This window comes from Oncorhynchus tshawytscha, linkage group LG31 (assembly GCF_018296145.1).
Source record: "Oncorhynchus tshawytscha isolate Ot180627B linkage group LG31, Otsh_v2.0, whole genome shotgun sequence".
NCBI classification, from domain to species: Eukaryota; Metazoa; Chordata; class Actinopteri; order Salmoniformes; family Salmonidae; genus Oncorhynchus; species Oncorhynchus tshawytscha.
In genome coordinates, this window is record NC_056459.1 from 17,317,003 (window position 1) to 17,339,345 (window position 22,343).

Sequence of the window (22,343 nt, forward strand, 5' to 3'; positions counted from 1 at the left end):
ATAAATTGAAACTGTCTTTGCTAGAATAAGACTGACTCCATATTAATGCCAATGATTAATGAATGAGATGTTCGACGAGCAGGTGTCCATATACTTTTGGTCATGTAGTGTATGTTTATTGTAACATTTACCTTTGGCTCGCAAACTAACCAGAACGTATGTCAAATGTGAATCTCAAATATAACCATAAAGTGATGCAACCGAACATGAAGTTGCAAGTCACGCCCCTCCCAGTTCAGTTAAGGACATAGTCATCACTACGGTGTACTGAAGTTCTGTCGTTGCATCATTTCAGGCGCTGAGGAGAATACTATTAATTCACCCCTTTGTGTCAACGACAAAGGTATGTTTCTCACTAAACTATGTTAATGCGTTTTAGACATTTCAATCGAATGTGTATTTATCACGGAGTGAATCTTAACTCGTCTTTTCTATGGCCGGGTAGTTCGTGCGGCTTGACAAAGCCACATGGCACATACGTTTACATTACCATGTGTGGAGCAGAGCGCGACACAGTATTTGTTTATTAATAGATGTGATGGGGACTCGCTTTGTGAAACCGGTTTTGATGTCTTAACAGTAATACTACTTCGAATACACAGTTTAATACGTTGACGTCAATAGTTTTGTAAAAAGTATCATAGTGTGGTGTGTTATAGTGTCCTATCTGATTAGCGAAGGTACAATATGTCCAATAGTCCGTTGTATAACCCTTCAAGTATTTCTTCCTTCTCGATTTTTTTTACATGACCACGGCCTTATTTCTTTGACGAGATACATTTTTCCTATACCCATCATGAGGTTGCTACAACCTAGCCTATGAATGAACTTTTATAACGTAGCTGCACACAGGTCTAGAGATATATTTGAGGTGACAGATGGTGACATTCAATACCGCCTTGCACACTCTTGCCTGCATCTAGCTAATATAGGACGTAATCATTGGTCCAACTGTTGAAAACAGCGCCCCCCTAGACTGGAGGGTGGAGGGGAACACCCTGCATGTCTCTCATATGGACTGTCACTAGCAGTGACACTCATAATGACTTAAGTGCAATACAGTTGGAAAGTTATTAACTAAGATTTACTGGTGGATGGTATTTTTAGAGGTGCTTTAGTGGACAGTCAAGACAGTTGAAGTTTTGGAGGTGCAACTGGCGGATCAATTCCCCCCAACTCAGTCGGTGTCTCAATTTACTGTTGAGAGTTATAGTATACTGTACAAGGTGTAATTTGGTTGTGATTCAGCAGTTATGTAATTCACTCAATTAGCCTGCGTCACCTAACATTTTTTAGATTGGTAAGTTAGCTGGCTAGACTGTCTAAACTTGTCAAATTACAGTCTGGGGGGGACCCCCATTGATTTTGTTAGTCACTCTCACTCAGATGGCACATTAACCTCAAACGTTTCTTTCCGAACATGGCAAAATGTGTAGAATTACAGGAAATTAACTAAAACATTTTTTCTCCCCTGTCAAAAGGGCCGCTAAAATGTTTTGCTCGCAAGTTCGCTGCATGTGTGGTTATGGATGTGGGTACTCAGACCTGCGAGCCACTGCGGCCCCTTGTGATGAGTTCAGATTTTGTGGCCCCCACCCAAAAGTATGGTATGATAGTGTGGTGTGTTAGTGCACCTCTGCTAATCAGATAGGAAGCTATATGTCCATTTCTATTGCAGCATATTGGACGACTGTCATTCATATTCCATTTACCCAGTTCAATGTAACAGCGATAGGTTCAGACTACTACTACGTGATACTCACATTTTCCTTATACCCATCATGAGGTTGCTACAACCTAGCTTATTAATGAACGTTTATAACGTAGGTGCACACAGGTCGAGAGACGGATGCAAACGAGAGTTTCTATTGGACAAATTCAAGTATGTTAATCCACGTTTTGTTCCGTTTGCTTCCATTTAAGAGACTTTTTTCAACAGAATCCGCGGAATGAATACACCGCTGATCACGCTAAACACACAGCCACGTTGTATTTCTTCTCGCATCTGTGCGCTCCTCCTCTTACCTCCTCCCGTCGCTTGTGGACTTCAATGCACAACACATCAGCTGTATATGATCAGGCAAAAAAAACTTTCCAAGCCAAGCCACCACACACAGCCTGCATCGTTGTCACCATATGAACTAAAGTAACGTCCTCGTCAACATGGCTAATAGAACTAATGCGTTAGTAAACCCACTACAATCATGCAGTATCTTGTACAGTGTCGGGCCCCGGTGGCAATACATTAGTAAAACCACAAGCTTACCTTGACTTGGAAGAGTTCCAGTGTTGTGTTAGTCATAGCCAGCTAGCTAACATAGCATCCTGCTGTTTGGGTGGAGTGTTTCAGTAGGCTAAACTAGCTTGCTGCATTTGCTAGCTAAGTAAATGAAACTGAAAGTGGGAAAAAAATGACAATCTCTCTATACATTTCTGTCTTGCTTCTCCTTCATTTTCATTCTTTCTCTCTTTGAGTCAACTACTCACCACATGCATTGCAATGCTAGCTAGCTATATCTAATGCTTTCAGTACTAGATTAATTCTCTGATCCTTTGATTGAGGGGACAACATGTCAGTTTGTGCTGCAAGAGCTCTGATAGGTAGGAGGACATCCTCCGGAGGTTGTCATAATTACTGTGTAAGTCTTTTGTAAGGGGTTAGAACCAAGAGCCTCTTAGATTTATTTTTTAAGTCAATGTACCCAGAGGAGGACAGAAGCTAGCTGTCCTCCGGCTACCTCATGGTGCTACCCTACAGAGTGCTGTTGAGGCTACTGTAGACCTTTGCAAAATAGTGTGTTTTGATCATTAATTGGTGGCGTGATTATATTTAGTATTGTTTTATCTAAAAAGCATAACTTTTTACGTGTTTTACTATTTTTATGAAATTCACTGAGGATGGTCCTGCCCTTCCTCCTGAGGAGCCTCCACTGGTTGAAAGGTTGTAAAGAACAGTTACGAAAGGGGCACTAGTCTCTGGACCATCTTCTCTGCCCTTTGTGGCATGTATTTATTACACCCTCTCCCTCTTTCTATCTCCCCCACCCCGCTCTCTCCAGCCCCAGGATGTGTGGTATATGGGCCTTGTTTGGCAGTGATGAGTGCCTGTCGGTTCAGTGCACCAGCGCTATGAAGATTGCCCACCGGGGCCCTGACGCCTTTCGCTTTGAGAACATCAACGGCTTCACTAACTGTTGTTTCGGCTTCCATCGCCTGGCTATTGTAGACCAGCTGTATGGCATGCAGCCCATCCGCATCAAGAAGTTCCCCTACCTCTGGCTTGTCTACAACGGAGAAATCTACAACCACCATACGGTAGGTCTAGCCTGGAATCCACCTTGTTTCACTGTTTCACAAATCCCAGGCTCAATAGATTTGCAAACACCACAGTAGTTATGGCCCATAGACATATAAGGTATAGCCTGGAATCCAGATTGTGTTACTGTTTTATGTCACAAATCCCAGGCTATGGTAGGAGATCTACAAATCACACCGTAGTTACGGAGATGGTACCAGGCCTCAAGGAACCCTAGTATCTGGCCAAGTTTTGGTGTGGAACGTATTGAGTTTCTACTTGCAGGTCACGAAGCAGGGATATAGTATGGCTTTAGGCCAGTTAACTCCTCCTTTCTTAAAAAGGTACTATTGCTATGCCAAAGAGACTTACGTGGCCAAAGAAGTTAAGTAAACTTTTGTTAATGTGAGTTTGTGAAAACCGGGAGGGAAGAAAGTCGTAATATCTTCAAAGATCATATTGATAATGGTATTATCTGTCTTTTAAAAAATGGCAATAAATTATCTCACATCTTTTGTAGTATGCACAATTGTTTGATGTGATTGTGCATACATTACTTACAATCCATTGTGATTCAGTTATAAGCATGTATACTACCCTTTTGTATTAATTTGGACAGTGAAGCTAAAACTTTTCATTTGGCTTTTTACTCTAGCATGGATTTGAGATCAAATGTTTTATGAGGTGACAGTACACAATGTACATTTTATTTTAGGGTATTTTCATACATATCTGATTTACTGTTTAGATAATGAGTGAGAAAGTATCAGAGGCATAAATATCATACCCCCTAAAAATGCTAAACTCCCCTGTTATTTGTAATGGTGAGAGGGTAGCATGTTTTGAGGGCATGATCCTTGTGCATCTAACTTTCTCATCATTATTCACGATTCATTTATGATTATCTGTAATCATTGTAGCATCCACAAGTCCGGGCTATGGATGGGTCACTCAAGGTCATTCAGAGACTTGTCCTGAAGCCACTCCTGCGTTGTCTTGGGTGTGTGCTTAGGGTCGTTGTCCTGTTGGAAGGTGAACCTTCACCCCAGTTTGAGTTCCAGAGCACTCTAGGGCAGGTTTTCATCAAGGATCTTCCTGTACTTTGCTCCGTTCATCTTTGCCTCGATCCTGACTAGTCTCCCATTCCGTGCTGCTGAAAAACATCCCAACATGCTTCACTGTAGCGATGGTGCCAGATTTCCTCCAGATGTGACACTTGGCATTCAGGCCAAGGAGTTCTATCTTGGTTTCATCAGACCAGAGAATCTTGTTTCTCATGGTCTGAGAGTCTATAGATGCCTTTTGGTAAACTCCAACCGGGCTGTCGTGCCTTTTATTGAGAAGTGGCTTCTGTCTGTCCACTCTACCGTAAAGGCCTGATTGGTGGAGTGCTGTAAAGATGGTTGTCTTTCTGATAGGTTGTCTTTCTGGTAGGTTATCCGATCTCCACAGAGGAACTCTGAAACTCTGTCAGAGTGACCATCGGGTTCTTGGTCACCTCCCTGACCAAGGAAGGCTCTTCTCCCCCAATTGCTCTGTTTGGCCAGGTGGCCAGCTCTAGAAAGAGTGTTGGTGGTTCCAAACTTCTTCCATTTAAGAATGATGGAGGCCACTGTGTTCTTGGGGACCTTCAATGCAGCAGAAATTGTTCGGTACCCTTCCCCAGATCTGTGCCTCAATACACAATCCTGTCTCAGAGCTCCACTGACAATTTCCTGAACCTCATGGCTTGGTTTTTGCTCTGACATGCACTGTCAACTGTGGTACCTTATATAGTGTCGTGGAAATTTCCTCTATTTACCAAATCATGAGAGCAAACCACACACAAGTCAGAGTTAGTTATCACAAAGTCCATCTTTAATTATATGAGCTCTATCACAACCCTGTGACTCTCAGATCAATTCAGTGTCTATCATTGAATTCTCTGAGAGTCCCTTCCACATTTCAACTGAGATCCTTTATAGCAAAGACACACACAAGATAAGACAGCATCGGCATAATTCATCGTTCAGAGATACACGCTTGACCTCTCCCCTCTCTCCGGCCCAAGCAACTTAGTCTTGACATAGAACAGATACTGCAACCCCACCACAGTATTATACAAAAATAACATTCTGATGAGAAGTAACTTACAAACATTTGATGAATATAAAACATCTTACCTATGTTACCAATCAATTCTGATTTTTCCCCAACATTCCCCTCTCAAGGGACATTGTCCCTTCTAAAGAATCAGAATATTAATTACATACTCAATATAAAAATTCTAATCCCCTCAATGTCAAATACCTTAGCTTATATGTAAGCTTTCTCCCTTCTGAAACTAAGTTTACAACCGTTATTCTACAAGACAAACTTGCACATGTTTAATAACACAGAATAATCCATTTGAGGAAAATAAAAACACAATATTTAGAAATGCTCCCTAAGTTACATGAGAACCAGTGTCTAAACACACGCCTCCTCACAACATATAGGACAGACATCCTAAGTCCTCATGCTCAGAAATATACTCAGGAATAGAGAATAGGGCAGTGAAATCATTCATATTCCAAATCATAAGTAACAGCCCAACTATTTATCCAACCAATATTTAGAATAGCATTCCTCAGTGATTAAAATGTGTCTTATCACTCAAAGTAAAAACCTCAATTTAACACACATCAATATTAGCATATTTACTTACATTCAGTATAATTATCCCATAATTCTACTATTAACTTTTTTAATCATGATTATAATACAGATCAGTATCAATGCATTCTTAATCTAAATTACTACAATTTACATGGTGTAGACCTCTTCAATCAACCTGATACCACAAAAGTATAAACAATTTAATGGCACAGTTGACCACCCCCCCCTCTCAGGCACTGCATCTTCTGGCGTCTCTTTTGTTTTTCATCAGATAGCTTTACAGTTCAAAGTGGACGGCCCATGATAATGTCCCAATTTCAATGTCTCATCTTTACCACTCATGTCTTGTCCATTCGTCAACCAATATACCAGCATCATAAGAAAATGTTAGAACAGATCTTTCTCCATGATCACTCCAAGTGGACTCATGAAAGAAAAGCAGTTGATAGCTTAGATCTGATACTGTACACCAATTTCTGGCTTGGTTCTTTTCTCTCGGTAGAAGTGGTTTGGAAAGCCTCCTTCAACGCCTTTGTCACCCTTCTTCAGCCAGTTAGAGGGGGTTTTGAGGTACACACACCATTCGGTCCAATTATCTCTTCCATGCATTAAGATACCGTCTGATGTCACTTTTCATGATAACCTTGAAAGAACAGATCAGAACAACAGTTTAGTTCAGTTCATTAACTACATGATAAATTATTACTTTTACCAATTATTCTTAATACACATACAGTGCCTTGCGAAAGTATTCGGCCCCCTTGAACTTCGCGACCTTTTGCCACATTTCAGGCTTCAAACATAAAGATATAAAACTGTATTTTTTTGAAGAATCAACAACAAGTGGGACACAATCATGAAGTGGAACGACATTTATTGGATATTTCAAACTTTTTTAACAAATCAAAAACTGAAAAATTGGGTGTGCAAAATTATTCAGCCCCCTTAAGATAATACTTTGTAGCGCCACCTTTTGCTGCGATTACAGCTGTAAGTCGCTTGGGGTATGTCTCTATCAGTTTTGCACATCGAGAGACTGACATTTTTTCCCATTCCTCCTTGCAAAACAGCTCGAGCTCAGTGAGGTTGGATGGAGAGCATTTGTGAACAGCAGTTTTCAGTTCTTTCCACAGATTCTCGATTGGATTCAGGTCTGGACTTTGACTTGGCCATTCTAACACCTGCATATGTTTATTTTTGAACCATTCCATTGTAGATTTTGCTTTATGTTTTGGATCATTGTCTTGTTGGAAGACAAATCTCCGTCCCAGTCTCAGGTCTTTTGCAGACTCCATCAGGTTTTCTTCCAGAATGGTCCTGTATTTGGCTCCATCCATCTTCCCATCAATTTTAACCATCTTCCCTGTCCCTGCTGAAGAAAAGCAGGCCCAAACCATGACGCTGCCACCACCGTGTTTGACAGTGGGGATGGTGTGTTCAGGGAGCTGTGTTGCTTTTACGCCAAACATAACATTTTGCATTGTTGCCAAAAAGTTCAATTTTGGTTTCATCTGACCAGAGCACCTTCTTCCACATGTTTGGTGTGTCTCCCAGGTGGCTTGTGGCAAACTTTAAACAACACTTTTTATGGATATCTTTAAGAAATGGCTTTCTTCTTGCCACTCTTCCATAAAGGCCAGAATTGTGCAATATACGACTGATTGTTGTCCTATGGACAGAGTCTCCTACCTCAGCTGTAGATCTCTGCAGTTCATCCAGAGTGATCATGGGCCTCTTGGCTGCATCTCTGATCAGTCTTCTCCTTGTATGAGCTGAAAGTTTAGAGGGACGGCCAGGTCTTGGTAGATTTGCAGTGGTCTGATACTCCTTCCATTTCAATATTATCGCTTGCACAGTGCTCCTTGGGATGTTTAAAGCTTGGGAAATCTTTTTGTATCCAAATCCGGCTTTAAACTTCTTCACAACAGTATCTCGGACATGCCTGGTGTGTTCCTTGTTCTTCATGATGCTCTCTGCGCTTTTAACGGACCTCTGAGACTATCACAGTGCAGGTGCATTTATACGGAGACTTGATTACACACAGGTGGATTGTATTTATCATCATTAGTCATTTAGGTCAACATTGGATCATTCAGAGATCCTCACTGAACTTCTGGAGAGAGTTTGCTGCACTGAAAGTAAAGGGGCTGAATAATTTTGCACGCCCAATTTTTCAGTTTTTGATTTGTTAAAAAAGTTTGAAATATCCAATAAATGTCGTTCCACTTCATGATTGTGTCCCACTTGTTGTTGATTCTTCACAAAAAAATACAGTTTTATATCTTTGTTTGAAGCCTGAAATGTGGCAAAAGGTCGCAAAGTTCAAGGGGGCCGAATACTTTCGCAAGGCACTGTATCAAAACATTCTATTGAAACTATTCTTTCAAATTGGTTTATACTCTCCATCTCACTGTCAACTCCATCGTAGAGCCAAGGATCAAGAAATTAGACCTATACCTCGGGAATAGAACAAAACAAACACAATACAATACACTCAACAATACAATACACTCCTTCACATATCACTTAAGTTGTATAACTTCAATTCAAATTCAAACCCTCAAAAAACTGAATCCTCCCCCATGTTTTACACATATCTCTCCGTATGAGAGTAATGTAAAACAAAACTGAAAAGAAATGTAAAACAAAATTTCAGCTAACCTAATCAAATTAAAATCACTAAACTGAAAAAAAACTCCACAAAGAAAAATGATTTAACCCCTATGGTCATAGGAAAAAAGACTTAAAGCAGCATATCCTTAGTTAAAAGCAATGCCCTGTCCCTCTTCATATAGTGGTCGAAATTACAAATATGGCTAATAAACATATTTACCAATTACACAAATTATTTTGAAAGCAGTATTACAAATGACCATAATTTCATTATCCAAATGGCTTTCCAATGCGGGTGATCAAGCCACAACGGAAAGTCATCAGAAGGTCATACAAAACCCTTCAAAGCAGTGTTTTTCATTATATTAAACAATTTGCAAACAATAATCAACTAGTTCCAACATTTTTGTATTTCCATGTTCCCAGAACATTCCTTTATCAAAAGAATTTGCGTGTGTAATGAAAAGTCAGAAAATAAAAACTCATTAAATCCCATGTGGTGAGTGCCCCTTTAATACCTTTGCACTAAAACAAAAAACTTCCAGGCCCCCTCCAATGTGGTAGTTTATGGCCTCAATTTCACTCACTCTCCCCAAGAGTATAGTCCCTGGAAACATTCCAGAGAGAGACAGTGAAATATCAATTTTCCCGGAGAAAACACAAAAACACTTAGTTAGTATTCATTACACTACATCGATTCAGAAACTCAAACGTGAACTATAAACCAAACCTACTGATAATGCCACTGTACCTCAAATCATTAATCATAAGTTTTAATCAAATCAATGTATATGTATGATACAATGTTTAATTAAGTTAAATCAACTCCTAAAAAAAACTTTTAATCAGCAATCTAATAATTTCAACCTGTTGATATAAATTTAGTAAAAACCAATCCTGATTTTTTAAAACAAATCTAAAATCTTTCAAAAGTTGGCGCTGTCTCATCAGCGTAAAAATCAAAACAAACTTATTCTCATACTACTCAATCCAGCAATCACCTTTAATGACCTGACATTGTTCCACATAATGCAAACATACTATAATGTTAGACTACATGAACTTTCCTGCTCAAATTAACTGGTGTTACTTAAACAATCAAACCAAGAATCAATAACCATCAGAATCTATTATCACGATGTTTTATGATTCAGACATCCAGTCTCCCTTTCTCATAGCCTAATACAGTCCAAATAAACGCCACAAATCTATGATGCCCACCTAGCGAATCAGCTGCTAGAAATACAGAAAGAAGTGTACCTGAACAACGGTCAAAACAATTAGAGTAAGGTTATTGTATATTCAAACTAATAACGCAAATTTACGTTATTCTACAACACTGTTCAGCAACTTACTCTCTTATATACTTTCAGCTCAACTTACCCTATTCCTTTTTTCCCATTGGGCAAAAATATATAACCCCTCATTTCAACGTTTTTCCTTACCTCTATGTAAGATTAAAAACCCCAACTTTATAACTTCCTCTTCTCTTTGCTCTTCACACTTATGAAATGTATCCTATTTCTTTAAAAATAACACACGCATTGCCAAAATTATAACATGCGTCAGTCAATTTTTAAGAATGAAAAACATTTCGGTTATCACTTTCTATCGCCATTCTCTCCCCGCTATCATTCATAATTTCTTTAATTTAGGTAACTGTCTTCTCTATTGATACAGTAATTTAAATACGACTCAATTCTCAATACATTATTCCAGCAGATAATTTAGTGAACAGACATCGTCTTGCATCAGAATTCGCTTCGTTATTATTTTAAGTTGAATTAGTCTATCAATTTAACCTAAACAATCTATTGAAAACGTTCAATTTATCCCTTCTATCAATTTGAAACAGACAAGCTATTAAAACGTTCAGTTTATATCTTATACAAACACTAGCGACCATAACTTTACAGGCAAAACATACAAATAGATTATTTACAATCAAAAACTCAGAATTCAGTCAGCGCAATGACTGGGAATGGAACCCCGGACTCCCGCGTGGCAGGCGAGAATTCTACCACTGAAGCACTAATACTATGCGAAAAACTAAGATTCTCCGCAAATAAACCCATTTTACAAATAAAATCAAAATACGTCACCGTCGGCAATTCCCAGAAGAATTATAGCCCAATTTTAATAGTACAAACGTTACTCCAGCTATGATTCTCAAATTCCAAATGAATATATTAGCAATCAAAGAATAAAATGGACAGTTAATGACTAGGAAACAGATATTGCGCCTTTTAACAAAAGTAGATTATGTTTACTTATGCAACGTATTTCAATTACTTTACTACATCACATTAATCACGCAATGATAATTAGAGTGAATGAAAACTTTAGGCTTTGTCTGACATTTTAAATTACATCGAGATTCCCCCTTAATTCTCTAACTTTATTCAGTTTATTCAATAAATCCCACAACTTCTCTCATACTGGGAAGAAAAAATATAACATGTTCAGACCTTAAGGGCAGTTAAATTTCAAATGTTTCACCCAGATGGTGATAATCCAATATGCGTTTTTTAGTTACATCGTTAGGGTAAGATAACCAAAAGTGGACACACTCTAATCTTTTTCTAGAGCTCGATTTCCCAGATTTTGTAGATTATTTTAATAGTGCTTAAAATCTTCATCTTTATCAAATTATCCATTTAAGATACCAACTCAAAACCTATGTAGTCTACGAATGGGTGGTTTAAATTGTATCTAATCATTCTCAGCATTACTTTATCAAATCTCTAGTAATTGATTATACACACATACAATTTATCATAATTTCAAATAATTCACAGAATCCATATAAAACTTAAGAAATCTTAGGTACTCACACAGAACTTTCAGGATCACCCACACAGGATTGGTCAGACGTCCACACAGAACATCAGAACATAAAAAGGTTTGCCCACACAGAGTCAACCCTACCCCGCTCACACAGAACGGTCCGACCACTATTACCTAGCTAGCACATTTAAAATAATTGGAATTCACCTCCTCTGAGGGTCACTTAGACAATCACACAGACGCACAGAATGAGGTCCTTCTTCCAATAGAAGACACAGTCCCCTGGCCCCTCACCCCGACAGACCTCACCAAATCCCCACTGTGATCAATTCAGTGTTAGGAGGGCTCTTGGTCACTGGCAACCGGACAGTGCAGAGTATCTTTTGAGTCCACAAAACCCCCAGATTACTCTCCTCTGACTCGGCCCTGCTTACGCCGCCATGGTGCCTTCCTTACAAAGGAATTCACGCTCAGAGTATACGTAACAGGCATAATTTAAAAACTCGACCTCAAATCTGTGTGTGGTTCGCTCACCTTTTTCTTAAAAAAAAAAACTCTAGTTCGAGATGTGGTATCCACTTGGCTCGCTTCCTCTTAGATCAAAGGTTGGTCCATCTGCTTCGTTCCCGAAGTGTGGTTTCCCTGAGAGCCCAAGTTTAGGGGATCCCTCGTGCACGATTTATTTACCTAGATCGTAGGAACGGTCACCGAGTGAAGATTCACATCCCCTCCTCGTCGCCAAATGTCGTGGAAATTTCCTCTATTTACCAAATCATGAGAGCAAACCACACACAAGTCAGAGTTAGTTATCACAAAGTCCATCTTTATATGAGCTCTATCACAACCCTGTGACTCTCAGATCAATTCAGTGTCTATCAATGAATTCTCTGAGAGTCCCTTCCACATTTCAACTGAGATCCTTTATAGCAAAGACACACAAGATAAGACAGCATCGGCATAATTCATCGTTCAGCTTTGTCTCCTAAACTATGTTCTTTTCTCAAACTCAGAACCATAAACAAATCCTCCATATCAACAGCTATATATCAAATCCATCCTATCTTGACAAGATCACAGAGACACACTGACTGGCACACAGACATTGTGGAGCCAAGAGATACACGCTTGACCTCTCCCCTCTCTCCGGCCCAAGCAACTTAGTCTTGACATAGAACAGATACTGCAACCCCCCCACAGTATTATACAAAAATAACATTGTGATGAGAAGTAACTTACAAACATATGATGAATATAAAACATCTTACCTATGTTACCAACCAATTCTGATTATTCCCTAACATTAGACAGGTGTGTGCCTTTTCAAATCATGTCCAATCAATTGAATTTATCACAGGTAGACTCCAATCAAGTTGTTGAAACATCTCAATGGAAACAGGATGCATCTGAGTTCAATTTTGAGTCATAGCAAAGGGTCGCTTTGTCATTATGGGGTATTGTGTGTAGATTGCTGAGGATTTTTAAAATTTGATCCATTTTAGAATAATGCTGTAACCAACATAACATGTGGAAAAAGTCAAGGGGTCTGAATACTTTCCTAAGGCACTGTAAGTATGAAAATACCCTCAAATAAAAGGGGACATTCTGTACTGTCGCCTCATATGCTGGAGTATAGAGCCCAGTGGTGTAAAGTACTTACGTAAATAAATTAAAGTACTTACAAAGTAGTTTTTTTGGGGTATCTGTACTTTACTTTACTATTTATATTTTTGACAACTTTTACTTTTACTCTGATACATTTCTAAAGAATTTACATTGTGAATGCTTAGCAGGACAGGAAAATGGTCCAATTCACTCACTTATCAAGAGAACAACCCTGGTCATCCCTACTGCCTCTGATCTGGCAGACTCACTAAACACAAATGCTTTGTTTGTAAATTATGTCTGAGTGTTCCTCTGGCTCTCCGTAAATTTAAAAAACAGAAAATTGTGCCGTCTGGTTTGCTTAATATAAGTAATTTGAAATTATTTATACTTTTACTCTGGATTCTTAAGTTATGTATATTTTAGCAATTACATTTACTTTTGATGCTTAAGTACATTTAAGACTAAATAATTTAAACTTCTACTCAAGTAGTATTTTACTGGCTGACTTTTACTTGAGTCATTTTCTATTAAAGTATCTTTACTTTTACTTGATTAGGATGATTGGGTACTTTTTCCACCACTGATAGAGCCAAATTAAAAGTTTTTGCTTCACTGTCCAAATAAATATGTTGGTGAGTGTATGTCATGAGCATGTAAGACCACTTGTAATGTCTAATGTCTCATAATAATCCTAATACTTTTCTCCATCTTCCTCCCTCTTTAGCTGAAGGAGCAGTTTGAGTTTACTGACTACCAGACCAAAGTAGATGGTGAGATCCTGCTTCACCTGTATGAGCGCTTCGGCATTCAGAAGATGGCGTCCCTATTGGATGGAGTGTTCGCCTTCGTCCTCCTGGACACAGCCAATAGGAAGGTTTTCCTGGGGAGGGATACGTATGGCGTGCGGCCTTTGTTCAAACTACTGACTGACGACGGCTTCCTGGCTGTGTGCTCTGAGGCAAAAGGTGAGAGGGGACTACTTACTTGATATCTCCATTGGGGTTGAGCTGTTTTGGTTGCTACACAAGTGGATTAAAGAACAATACCTATTCAGGATAGGATAGGATGAACTTTGTCACAGAGTGTAGAAAAAAAATTAACTGCTCAACTCTATTGCTATTCAATGGAAATTCACTTGGTCAAGTACAATTGTAACAAAATGCTAAGATGTTGTTTCTAGTGTGTAACAACAGTGTTACTACACAGGTATAACAACTTAATGTAAAGTGTTTCCATGTTTGTTCTTAAACACATGCTTATTCTGTTTGTTCCCAGGTCTGACAGATATCACCCACTCAATGTCCTCACCTCCTAAGATCACTCCATTCCTCCCAGGACACTTTGAGGTGTTTGACCTGAAGCCCACAGGGAAGGTAGGGTCTATTCAGATGGACCGCTTCCACTGCTGCACCCAGGAGCCCAACCACGCTGCCTATGACACAGTAGAGAGGCTCCCCTCAGGTACACACCCATCCATAGTATTTCCATAATGTCAGCATCATGATTGACAGCGGCCAAGGTTACAGATGATTTAACTGTGCCACTACCTGTTGCTAGCTATCAGTGAAAGATGACAGATGTTGTTTGACACATAAGATGAAGAGAGGAATGGGTCACTGATTGTTCTTTTAGGATGCAGGTTTTTGGTGTTGAGGGTATTGCCATGAATGAAGCCTGTTGTCCAACTGAAATCATTGTAGTCACTGACAATAGGAGTTGGATGTGTAGTATGCTAGAGTTGATTTGCTGGTCTTCAACCATTCAGTTGACTGGTCCCTGTGTGATGACAGTAAGATCTCTTGCTGTCCTCTAGGTTTTGTCCCAGAGACAGTGAAGAGCAACATCCGGTCTTTGTTTGAGAACGCTGTCCGGAAACGCCTCATGGCCCACAGGAGGATCGGCTGTCTTCTCTCAGGTACAAATAATGATTATTACAGAGTAGGTTTGCCTCTTTGTGTAGTGTCACACATGAAAGCTTGTGGCTTGAGTTAGTAATGCTTGAGGTCTTTTACTTGTTGTTTTCACTAATGCTTGTCTGTGCAAATACATAAATGATAATACATTCTTATTATCTTTACACCATAGGTCAAATTAAACGTGTGAAAATCTAGTAAATGAGGTGTATGACTGTTATTATATATTTCGATCAGGTGGTTTGGACTCTAGTCTGGTGGCAGCTACGCTGGTTAAACTGGCCAAAGAGGAGAAGTTGAAGTACCCTATCCAGACCTTCGCTATCGGGGCTGAAGACAGCCCAGACATTCTGGCTGCTCGCAAGGTGAGTGAGGCTCTCTCCAGCCTCCATAGAGAGACTCTGCCTTATAATATAATGGTGATGATATTGTTATGGAACGGGTTGGGTAGGTCTTAGGAGCATGATTAGACACTACCACTTCTACACTCCATCCCCAGGGGGGCAGCAGCAACCGGGTCCAGGTGCTCTGTCAAGCCTTGATGAAGCCCATAGGTACAGGCAATCAGGTTGAGCGTGAACGATTCAGAGAGAGGTGGCCATAGAGCCCCTCGGCCTGCAAGTCTTTGTTTTTCTGTTTTAGTTAACTTTTTCAGTTTTGGAGCGGTCTTTTTAAGTTTATTTTTGTAAATATATATTTTGGTCACCCTTTTCAACAACAAATAATAATCTGCTTGGGCTAGCTGACCCATAGGAGTCAGGATGGAGCTGGCCCTGGATCCCTGTAAGTTTGCTGTCTCCTGAGCGTATGTACATACAGCACTGACCTCATACGCTGATTTCTCACATAGTTGCACATCTTACATCAAGTTACAGACCAGTTAACTAGGCCTAAGACTTCTAGACTTAGCGAGCGCAACAATATTAGCAGGCTAGTTAATCAGTTTTGTAACAAATAAAACTTCATAATCAGTAATAATCTAACTTTATTTTTGTATCACCTTTTACCCAATACATTACAGCTCCCAGGGCATTAAAAAGGAGCATTTAAAATAATGAAAACGCAACATAATAGAATAATACAAATATAATACCAAAGACTCCTTTGTGAAGAAGCCTGTGAAGTCAGTGCTCCCTGTAATTGTAAAAGAATATGTGTTCTCAATAAACTGAAGGCAATAAATAGATAGAACATGAATGAATGTCTTGTGTTGTTCCAGGTGGCGTCCTACATCGGCAGTGAGCACCACGAGGTGAACTTCACCCCTGAGGAGGGTCTCAAAGTCGTGGAGGAGGTCATCTTTCACCTGGAGACCTATGACATCACCACCATACGCGCCTCTGTCGGTGAGAGAGCACACTGTCCCATCTTAGATTGGCCTAGACCTCCAAACACCAATCAGAAGTGGTGTCCCATTGAAGATGAATTAATAGGCTATGAGAATGACACATTTGTGAAATACCGAGACACTAGACAGCTTCTTTGTACCTTGTCAATGTGCCCAATGACCTGGACAAAGGGAGTCTGGACAGGCTGCATTCCTTTTCCTCCTGATTGGCTGGATTGAATCCCAGTGGAATCCTGGGAGATTAGTGAGTGTGGCCTGTAAAAGCCTGTCAATAGAGAGAAGCAATCAGCCAGACCTTGGCCTAATATGTTGATGAAATATGTGATTCAGTTTGTCTGGTACAATTGAACAGTCCCAAAAGTGCAAACTTGAAGTAAAGACCAAAGTTCATGTGATGATCAGTTTACTTTCATTTACTTTTTTCCTGCTAAATACAGATGGTTTTATTTGCCTCTAGATGGCATGATAACCTTTTTTATAAGATATGTACAGTATATTTGGCAAGGCTTAAGTTATAGCCAAGGGATTACTTCAACTCAATTCTGTTTCCAATAATCCTTTCTCATTCTGCAGGCATGTACCTAGTGTCAAAGTATATCCGTGAGAAGACTGACAGCGTGGTGATCTTCTCTGGGGAAGGCTCTGACGAGCTGACACAAGGATACATCTACTTCCACAAGGTACTGTAAGTCTGTTCCACATCAGAGATGTGTCGTTCTCTCCCCCTCACCAAATTTCATGTACCAGACAGTGTTGTGGTGACTGCAGTAGTCAATTCAGGAAGTGCAGGAATTGAAAATATTTATTAGAAATCAATGGGAAATTCCTGGTTTGACTTAATTGAAAATGGAATTGAACCCAACCCTGGAACCAGTTGTTATGTCTGGGAATATGAGCTGAGTTGTTGTGTTTCCTGTTCCAGGCTCCCACTCCCAAGGCAGCAGCAGAGGACAGTGTTCGTCTGTTGAAGGAGCTGTACCTGTTTGACGTGCTCAGAGCAGACCGCACCACCTCTGCACACGGGTAGGGGCATCAACCTATTTTTCAATACATTCATTATTTTTTACATCCATTCCTCAAACTTGTCAGACTGCTATCTGCTCTTCTTTCTTTCTTTCTTTCTTTCTTTCTTTCTTTCTTTCTTTCTTTCTTTCTTTCTTTCTTTCTTTCTTTCTTTCTTTCTTTCTTTCCTTCTTTCTTTCTTTCTTTCTTTCTTTCTTTCTTTCTTTCTTTCTTTCTTTCTTTCTTTCTTTCTTTCTTTCTTTCTTTCTTTCTTTCTTTCTTTCTTTCTTTCTTTCTTTCTTTCTTTCTTTCTTTCTTTCTTTCTTTCTTTCTTTCTTTCTTTCTTTCTTTCTTTCTTTCTTTCTTTCTTTCTTTCTTTCTTTCTTTCTTTCTTTCTTTCTTTCTTTCTTTCTAGAAGCTATAGGTTTAATACAGAAGATCTAGGATTCTGACTTTCCTCTTCTCTCTACAGTCTAGAGCTGAGAGTGCCTTTCCTGGACCACAGGTTCACAGCGTACTACCTCTCCCTGCCTGAGGAGATGAGGCAACCTAAGGTCAGTTTTCTCAGCCTTATCACCATATGCTCACTATCCCAATCTCCCTATCCCCTACATTTGTCTCTGATGAGATAATGGAGTATGAAATCGGAAGTAATGTACTGTTCTAAATAACAGAGTAAAAACTGACGGACAACTATGAAAAGCTCAAACCAAGGTTATTCACCCAATGGGTCAGACAGACGAACAGACAAAGACATGTTCCCACCAGCCCAAGTATATCTACCCCACGTTAGGTGAAGTCTCCTCCTTCCCTCTAAACATTAAATCTTTATTGCTAGGCAGGAAGCGTAGTGATGTGGGTAATAAACTGTTCCTTCTCCCTTAATGTAACCTGACCTCGGCCCCCATTCCTCACTAATCCACAGCTCTCCACCCTTATCAATGACTACATCCATGTGATTGCCTTTCCCTTACTCAGTAACATTCCAAGGCCCTAGCTCATATCCATCCTTAATTGACCCCACCATATACATTCCTCCTACAGATTACCATTAACTTCTGGTGTAGCAAGTCCTTTCCATAGGATACCTGATGTATAACAATAACATAAACGGTCTTCAATGCCCTCTCTCTCCCTCAGTGTCATGAATAAGGATATTTCATATTTTCACGTTTAGAAGTCAGAACCCATCAGTATTATTGCAAAAGTGGAAAAGATGTGTATTGAGTGATTGTAAGTGTTGTGTATCCAAATCAGAGTCCTTGCAATAAAAATCTGTCTCTAAACATGTAAAGGGTTCCAGTGCTATAATTCCAAACACAGTTCAGTTTGACTGAGGGATGTGTGTGTAACCAGGATGGAGTGGAGAAGCACCTCCTCAGAGACTCATTTAAAGGTCTGAACCTGATCCCAGACGAGATCCTATGGCGGCGTAAAGAGGCCTTCAGTGACGGAATGATGTCTGTCAAGAAGTCCTGGTACAACAGCCTGCAGGACCAGATGGAGTCTGAGGTATTTTTGTATTTGTATTATTATGGATCCCCATTAGCTGCTGCAAAAGCAGCAGCTACTCTTCCTGGCGTCCAGCCAAATTAAGGCAGTTTATACAATTTTCAAACATTACAATACATTCACAGATTTCACAACACACTGTGTTCCCTCAGGCCTCTACTCCACCACAACCACATATCTACATTACTAAATTCATGTGTATGTATAGTGTTGTCGTGTGTGTGTGTATGCATGTGTCTGCCAATGTTTGTGTTGCTTCACAGTCCCGCTGTTCCATAAGTTTTATTTTTTTAATCTGTTTTTTATTTTTTAAATCTAATTTTACTGCTTGTGTCAGTTTCTTGATATGGCATAGAGTTCCATTGTGTCATGGCTCTATGTAGTACTGTGTGCCTCCCATTGTCTGTTCTGGACTTTGGGACTGTGGCATGTTTTGTGGGGTATGCATGGGTGTCCGAGCTGTGTGCCAGTAGTTTAGACAGACAGCTCGGTGCATTCAACATGTCAATACCTCTCATAAATAAAAGTAGTGATGAAGTCAATCTCTCCTCCACTTTCAGCCAGGAGAGATTGACATTCATATTATTAATATTATCTTTGTGTACATCTAAGAGCCAGCTGTGCTGCTCTGTTCTGAGCCAATTGCAATTTTCCTAACACTCTTCACACTTTTTGTGGCACCTGACCACACGACTGAACAGTAGTCCAGGTGCAACAAAACTAGGTGCCTTTAGGACCTGTCTTGTTGATAGTGGTTAAGAAGGTAGAGCATCACTTTATTATAGACAGACTTCTCCCCATCTTAGCTACTACTGTATCAATATGTTTTGACCATGACAGTTTACATTCTAGTGTTACTCCAAGCAGTTTAGTCATCTCAACTTTCTCAATTTCCACATTATTTATTACAAGATTTAGTTGAGGTTTAAGGTTTAGTGAGTGTTTCGTTCCAAATACAATGCTTTTAGTTTTAGAAATATTTCGGGCTAACTTATTCCTTGCTACTCACTCTGAAACTAACTGCAGCACTTTAAGTGTTGCAATCATTTCAGTCGCTGTAGTAGCGGACGTGTATAGTTTTGAGTTATCCGCATATATAGAAACTCTGGCTTTACTCAGTCAGTGGCATGTCTTTAGTAAAAATGGAAAAAAGCAAGGTACACATACACACAGTCATACACACACACACACGTGCATATGCACACAGCAGGCTCGCATGTACACACACACACAGGCACGCTGGCACATGACATATGCACACCCACACACACATTCTGACTCCTCCTTTCACTCCTCCAAGGTGAACGACTTCCAGCTGGAGAAGTCTCCTAAGACGTTCCCGTTCCTCCCTCCCAGAACCAAAGAGGCGTACTTCTACCGCCAGGTGTTTGAGAAGCTTTACCCGGGCCAGGCTGAGTGGCTCAGCCACTACTGGATGCCCCGCTGGATCAATGCTACAGACCCCTCAGCCAGAACCCTCTCCATCTACAAGCCTGACAAGGACCAGTGATACAGAAACAACAGTGGCTCTTTTCCAGTGTCCTCACTAGCGTAGCACTTAGAGTGAAGCAGTCTATTGAGCATGCATGCATTCTAAGTGGTATGATAGTATGGATATTGGAACGTAGACTGTGTCAGCTGTCAATCACTTGTGCCATTATTACTACACCTCATCTTCACACCATTACTACACCTCCCCTTCACCACATACCTATCTGGAAACAGTCTGATGCTAAAGTTGTGATTTTTATGGAATTCTGGGTAACGATTAGGCTTACTTTTCATGCAAATGATCACGGTTATTGTAATTTTGGTTTAAAAATGGTTTGACCTTGTAACGCTTCATAATGCATCTTTAGATAAGACATATCTAATTAGCTACGATAAACCTAATGAATAGAACACAGCATTGGTGACATTCCTGTTTCAAAAATGAATGGATTTGACCTCTTGGAACTTTTGGAAATGAAACTTCTCCCAACCGTGCCGTTCCGCTCATAAAATGATTATCAACTTTACCCATTTCATGTAAAACTGCTATTGGGTAAATTTATTTCTACTTGAATATAAAGTTGAATCCCCCATTCTCCTGAAACTTGAATCTAAAGTTGAATCCCCCTTTTCCTAAAATTAATTTATTAAGACTATTTTTTTAGTTCACGTTATTGACCATAATTGTCGGTTACGCAGCTCGATGGAGGAATCATCAAGCTCTAGTACTTAACCAGTGTTAATTACAGTTACAGGGTCAGTACTGATTTGGGAAACTGCTGTTTCACTAGGAATAGTTGATAATGTTGGAAGACTGGAATGATGCTGTAGGCCATCTATCTGGAATTTAGTAGCACTACTGTAATGCTTTCATCGATTATAGTACCATATGGTGATTACATAGTATATATTATTATATCTAAATTACAAACATATTTTAACAGCTTCAGACATTGGCTAAACCTTAACATGATAGTTAACTGTTCCTAATGAGTGCATTTTTCTGTCATTTACATTAAGTTAGATGTGTATAACCGGTACTGCAATTGTCCTTTTGCCTCTTACCCAGACAGGGAGTAGGCTGTAATAGGTTCAATTCCGTGCAAGAAGATGTCTTGATTATGTCACAGGAGACAATAGACAGGATAACTTTTAGGTATAGATCAGTTGCGGTCAGTGCCGTTCTATTTCAGCATGTTGGATGACTGTCATTCATATTCCATTCAGCCAGTTCAATGTAACAGCGATAGGTTCAGACTACTACGTGCTTCTCATATTTTCCCTATTACCATCATGAGGTTGCTACAACCTAGCCTATGAATGAACTTTTATAACGTAGCTGCACACAGGTCCAGAGACATATTTGAGGTGACAGATGGTGACATTCAATACCGCCTTGCACACTCTGTCCTGCATCTAGCTGATATAGGACGTAATCATTGGTCCAACAGTTGAAACAGCGCCCCCCTAGACTGGAGGGTAACACCCTGCATGGCCTGGGTCTCTCATATGGACTGTCACTATCAGTGACACTTGCGATGTCTAACAATGACACAACTCTGTTTTGTTCCGTTTGCTTACTTTTTAAGAAACGCGTTTCAACAGAATCCGCGGAATGAATACACCGCTGATCACGCTAAACACACAGCCACGTTGTATTTCTTCTCGCATCTGTGCGCTCCTCCTCTTACCTCCTCCCGTCGCTTGTGGACTTCAATGCACAACACATCAGCTGTATGTGATCAGGCAAAAAAAAACTTTCCAAGCCAAACCACCACACACAGCCTGCATCGTTGTCACCATATTAGCTAAAGTAACGTCCTCGTCAACATGGCTAATAGAACTAATGCGTTAGTAAACCTAATACAATCATGCAGTAACTTTACAGTGTATAGGCAGTAAGCAGTTACACCGCCTGGCCCCGGGGGCAGTAATTTAATAAAACCACAAGCTTACCTTTACTTGGAAGAGTTCCAGTGTTGTTAGATAGTCATAGCCAGCTAGCTAACATAGCATCCTGCTGTTTGGGTGGAGTGTTTCAGTAGGCTAAACTAACTAGCTGCATTTACTAGCTAAAAAACGACAATCTCTCTCTCTATACACTTCTGTCTTGCAAATGGAAGAAATTAATTTGTTCAAC

The 22,343-nt window shown here is 39.9% G+C and overlaps 1 protein-coding gene across 1 annotated transcript; it reads left to right on the forward strand.

Annotated features, from left to right (window-relative positions):
• Nucleotides 1-220: 220 nt before the first annotated feature.
• Nucleotides 221-21,676, forward strand: asns (asparagine synthetase). The gene is made up of 12 exons (XM_024395548.2): nt 221-343; nt 3,060-3,315; nt 13,662-13,902; nt 14,213-14,398; nt 14,751-14,852; nt 15,088-15,215; nt 16,070-16,196; nt 16,772-16,878; nt 17,121-17,221; nt 17,673-17,754; nt 18,557-18,712; nt 20,013-21,676. Exons 2-12 carry the CDS (start codon nt 3,067-3,069, stop codon nt 20,220-20,222), a joined length of 1,689 nt encoding a protein of 562 aa, XP_024251316.1. The 5' UTR covers nt 221-343; nt 3,060-3,066; the 3' UTR covers nt 20,223-21,676.
• The last annotated feature ends 667 nt before the right edge of the window (nt 21,677-22,343 follow it).

What these genes read in the sequence shown, in the direction of transcription:
- asns (XM_024395548.2), top strand. Translation starts at nt 3,067, where the DNA reads ATGTGTGGTATATGGGCCTTGTTTGGCAGTGATGAGTGCCTGTCGGTT. An exon ending in CGCACCACCTCTGCACACGG is followed by an intron (nt 17,222 to 17,672) that starts GTAGGGGCATCA and finishes TTCTCTCTACAG; the next exon opens with TCTAGAGCTGAGAGTGCCTT. An exon ending in AGGACCAGATGGAGTCTGAG is followed by an intron (nt 18,713 to 20,012) that starts GTATTTTTGTAT and finishes CACTCCTCCAAG; the next exon opens with GTGAACGACTTCCAGCTGGA.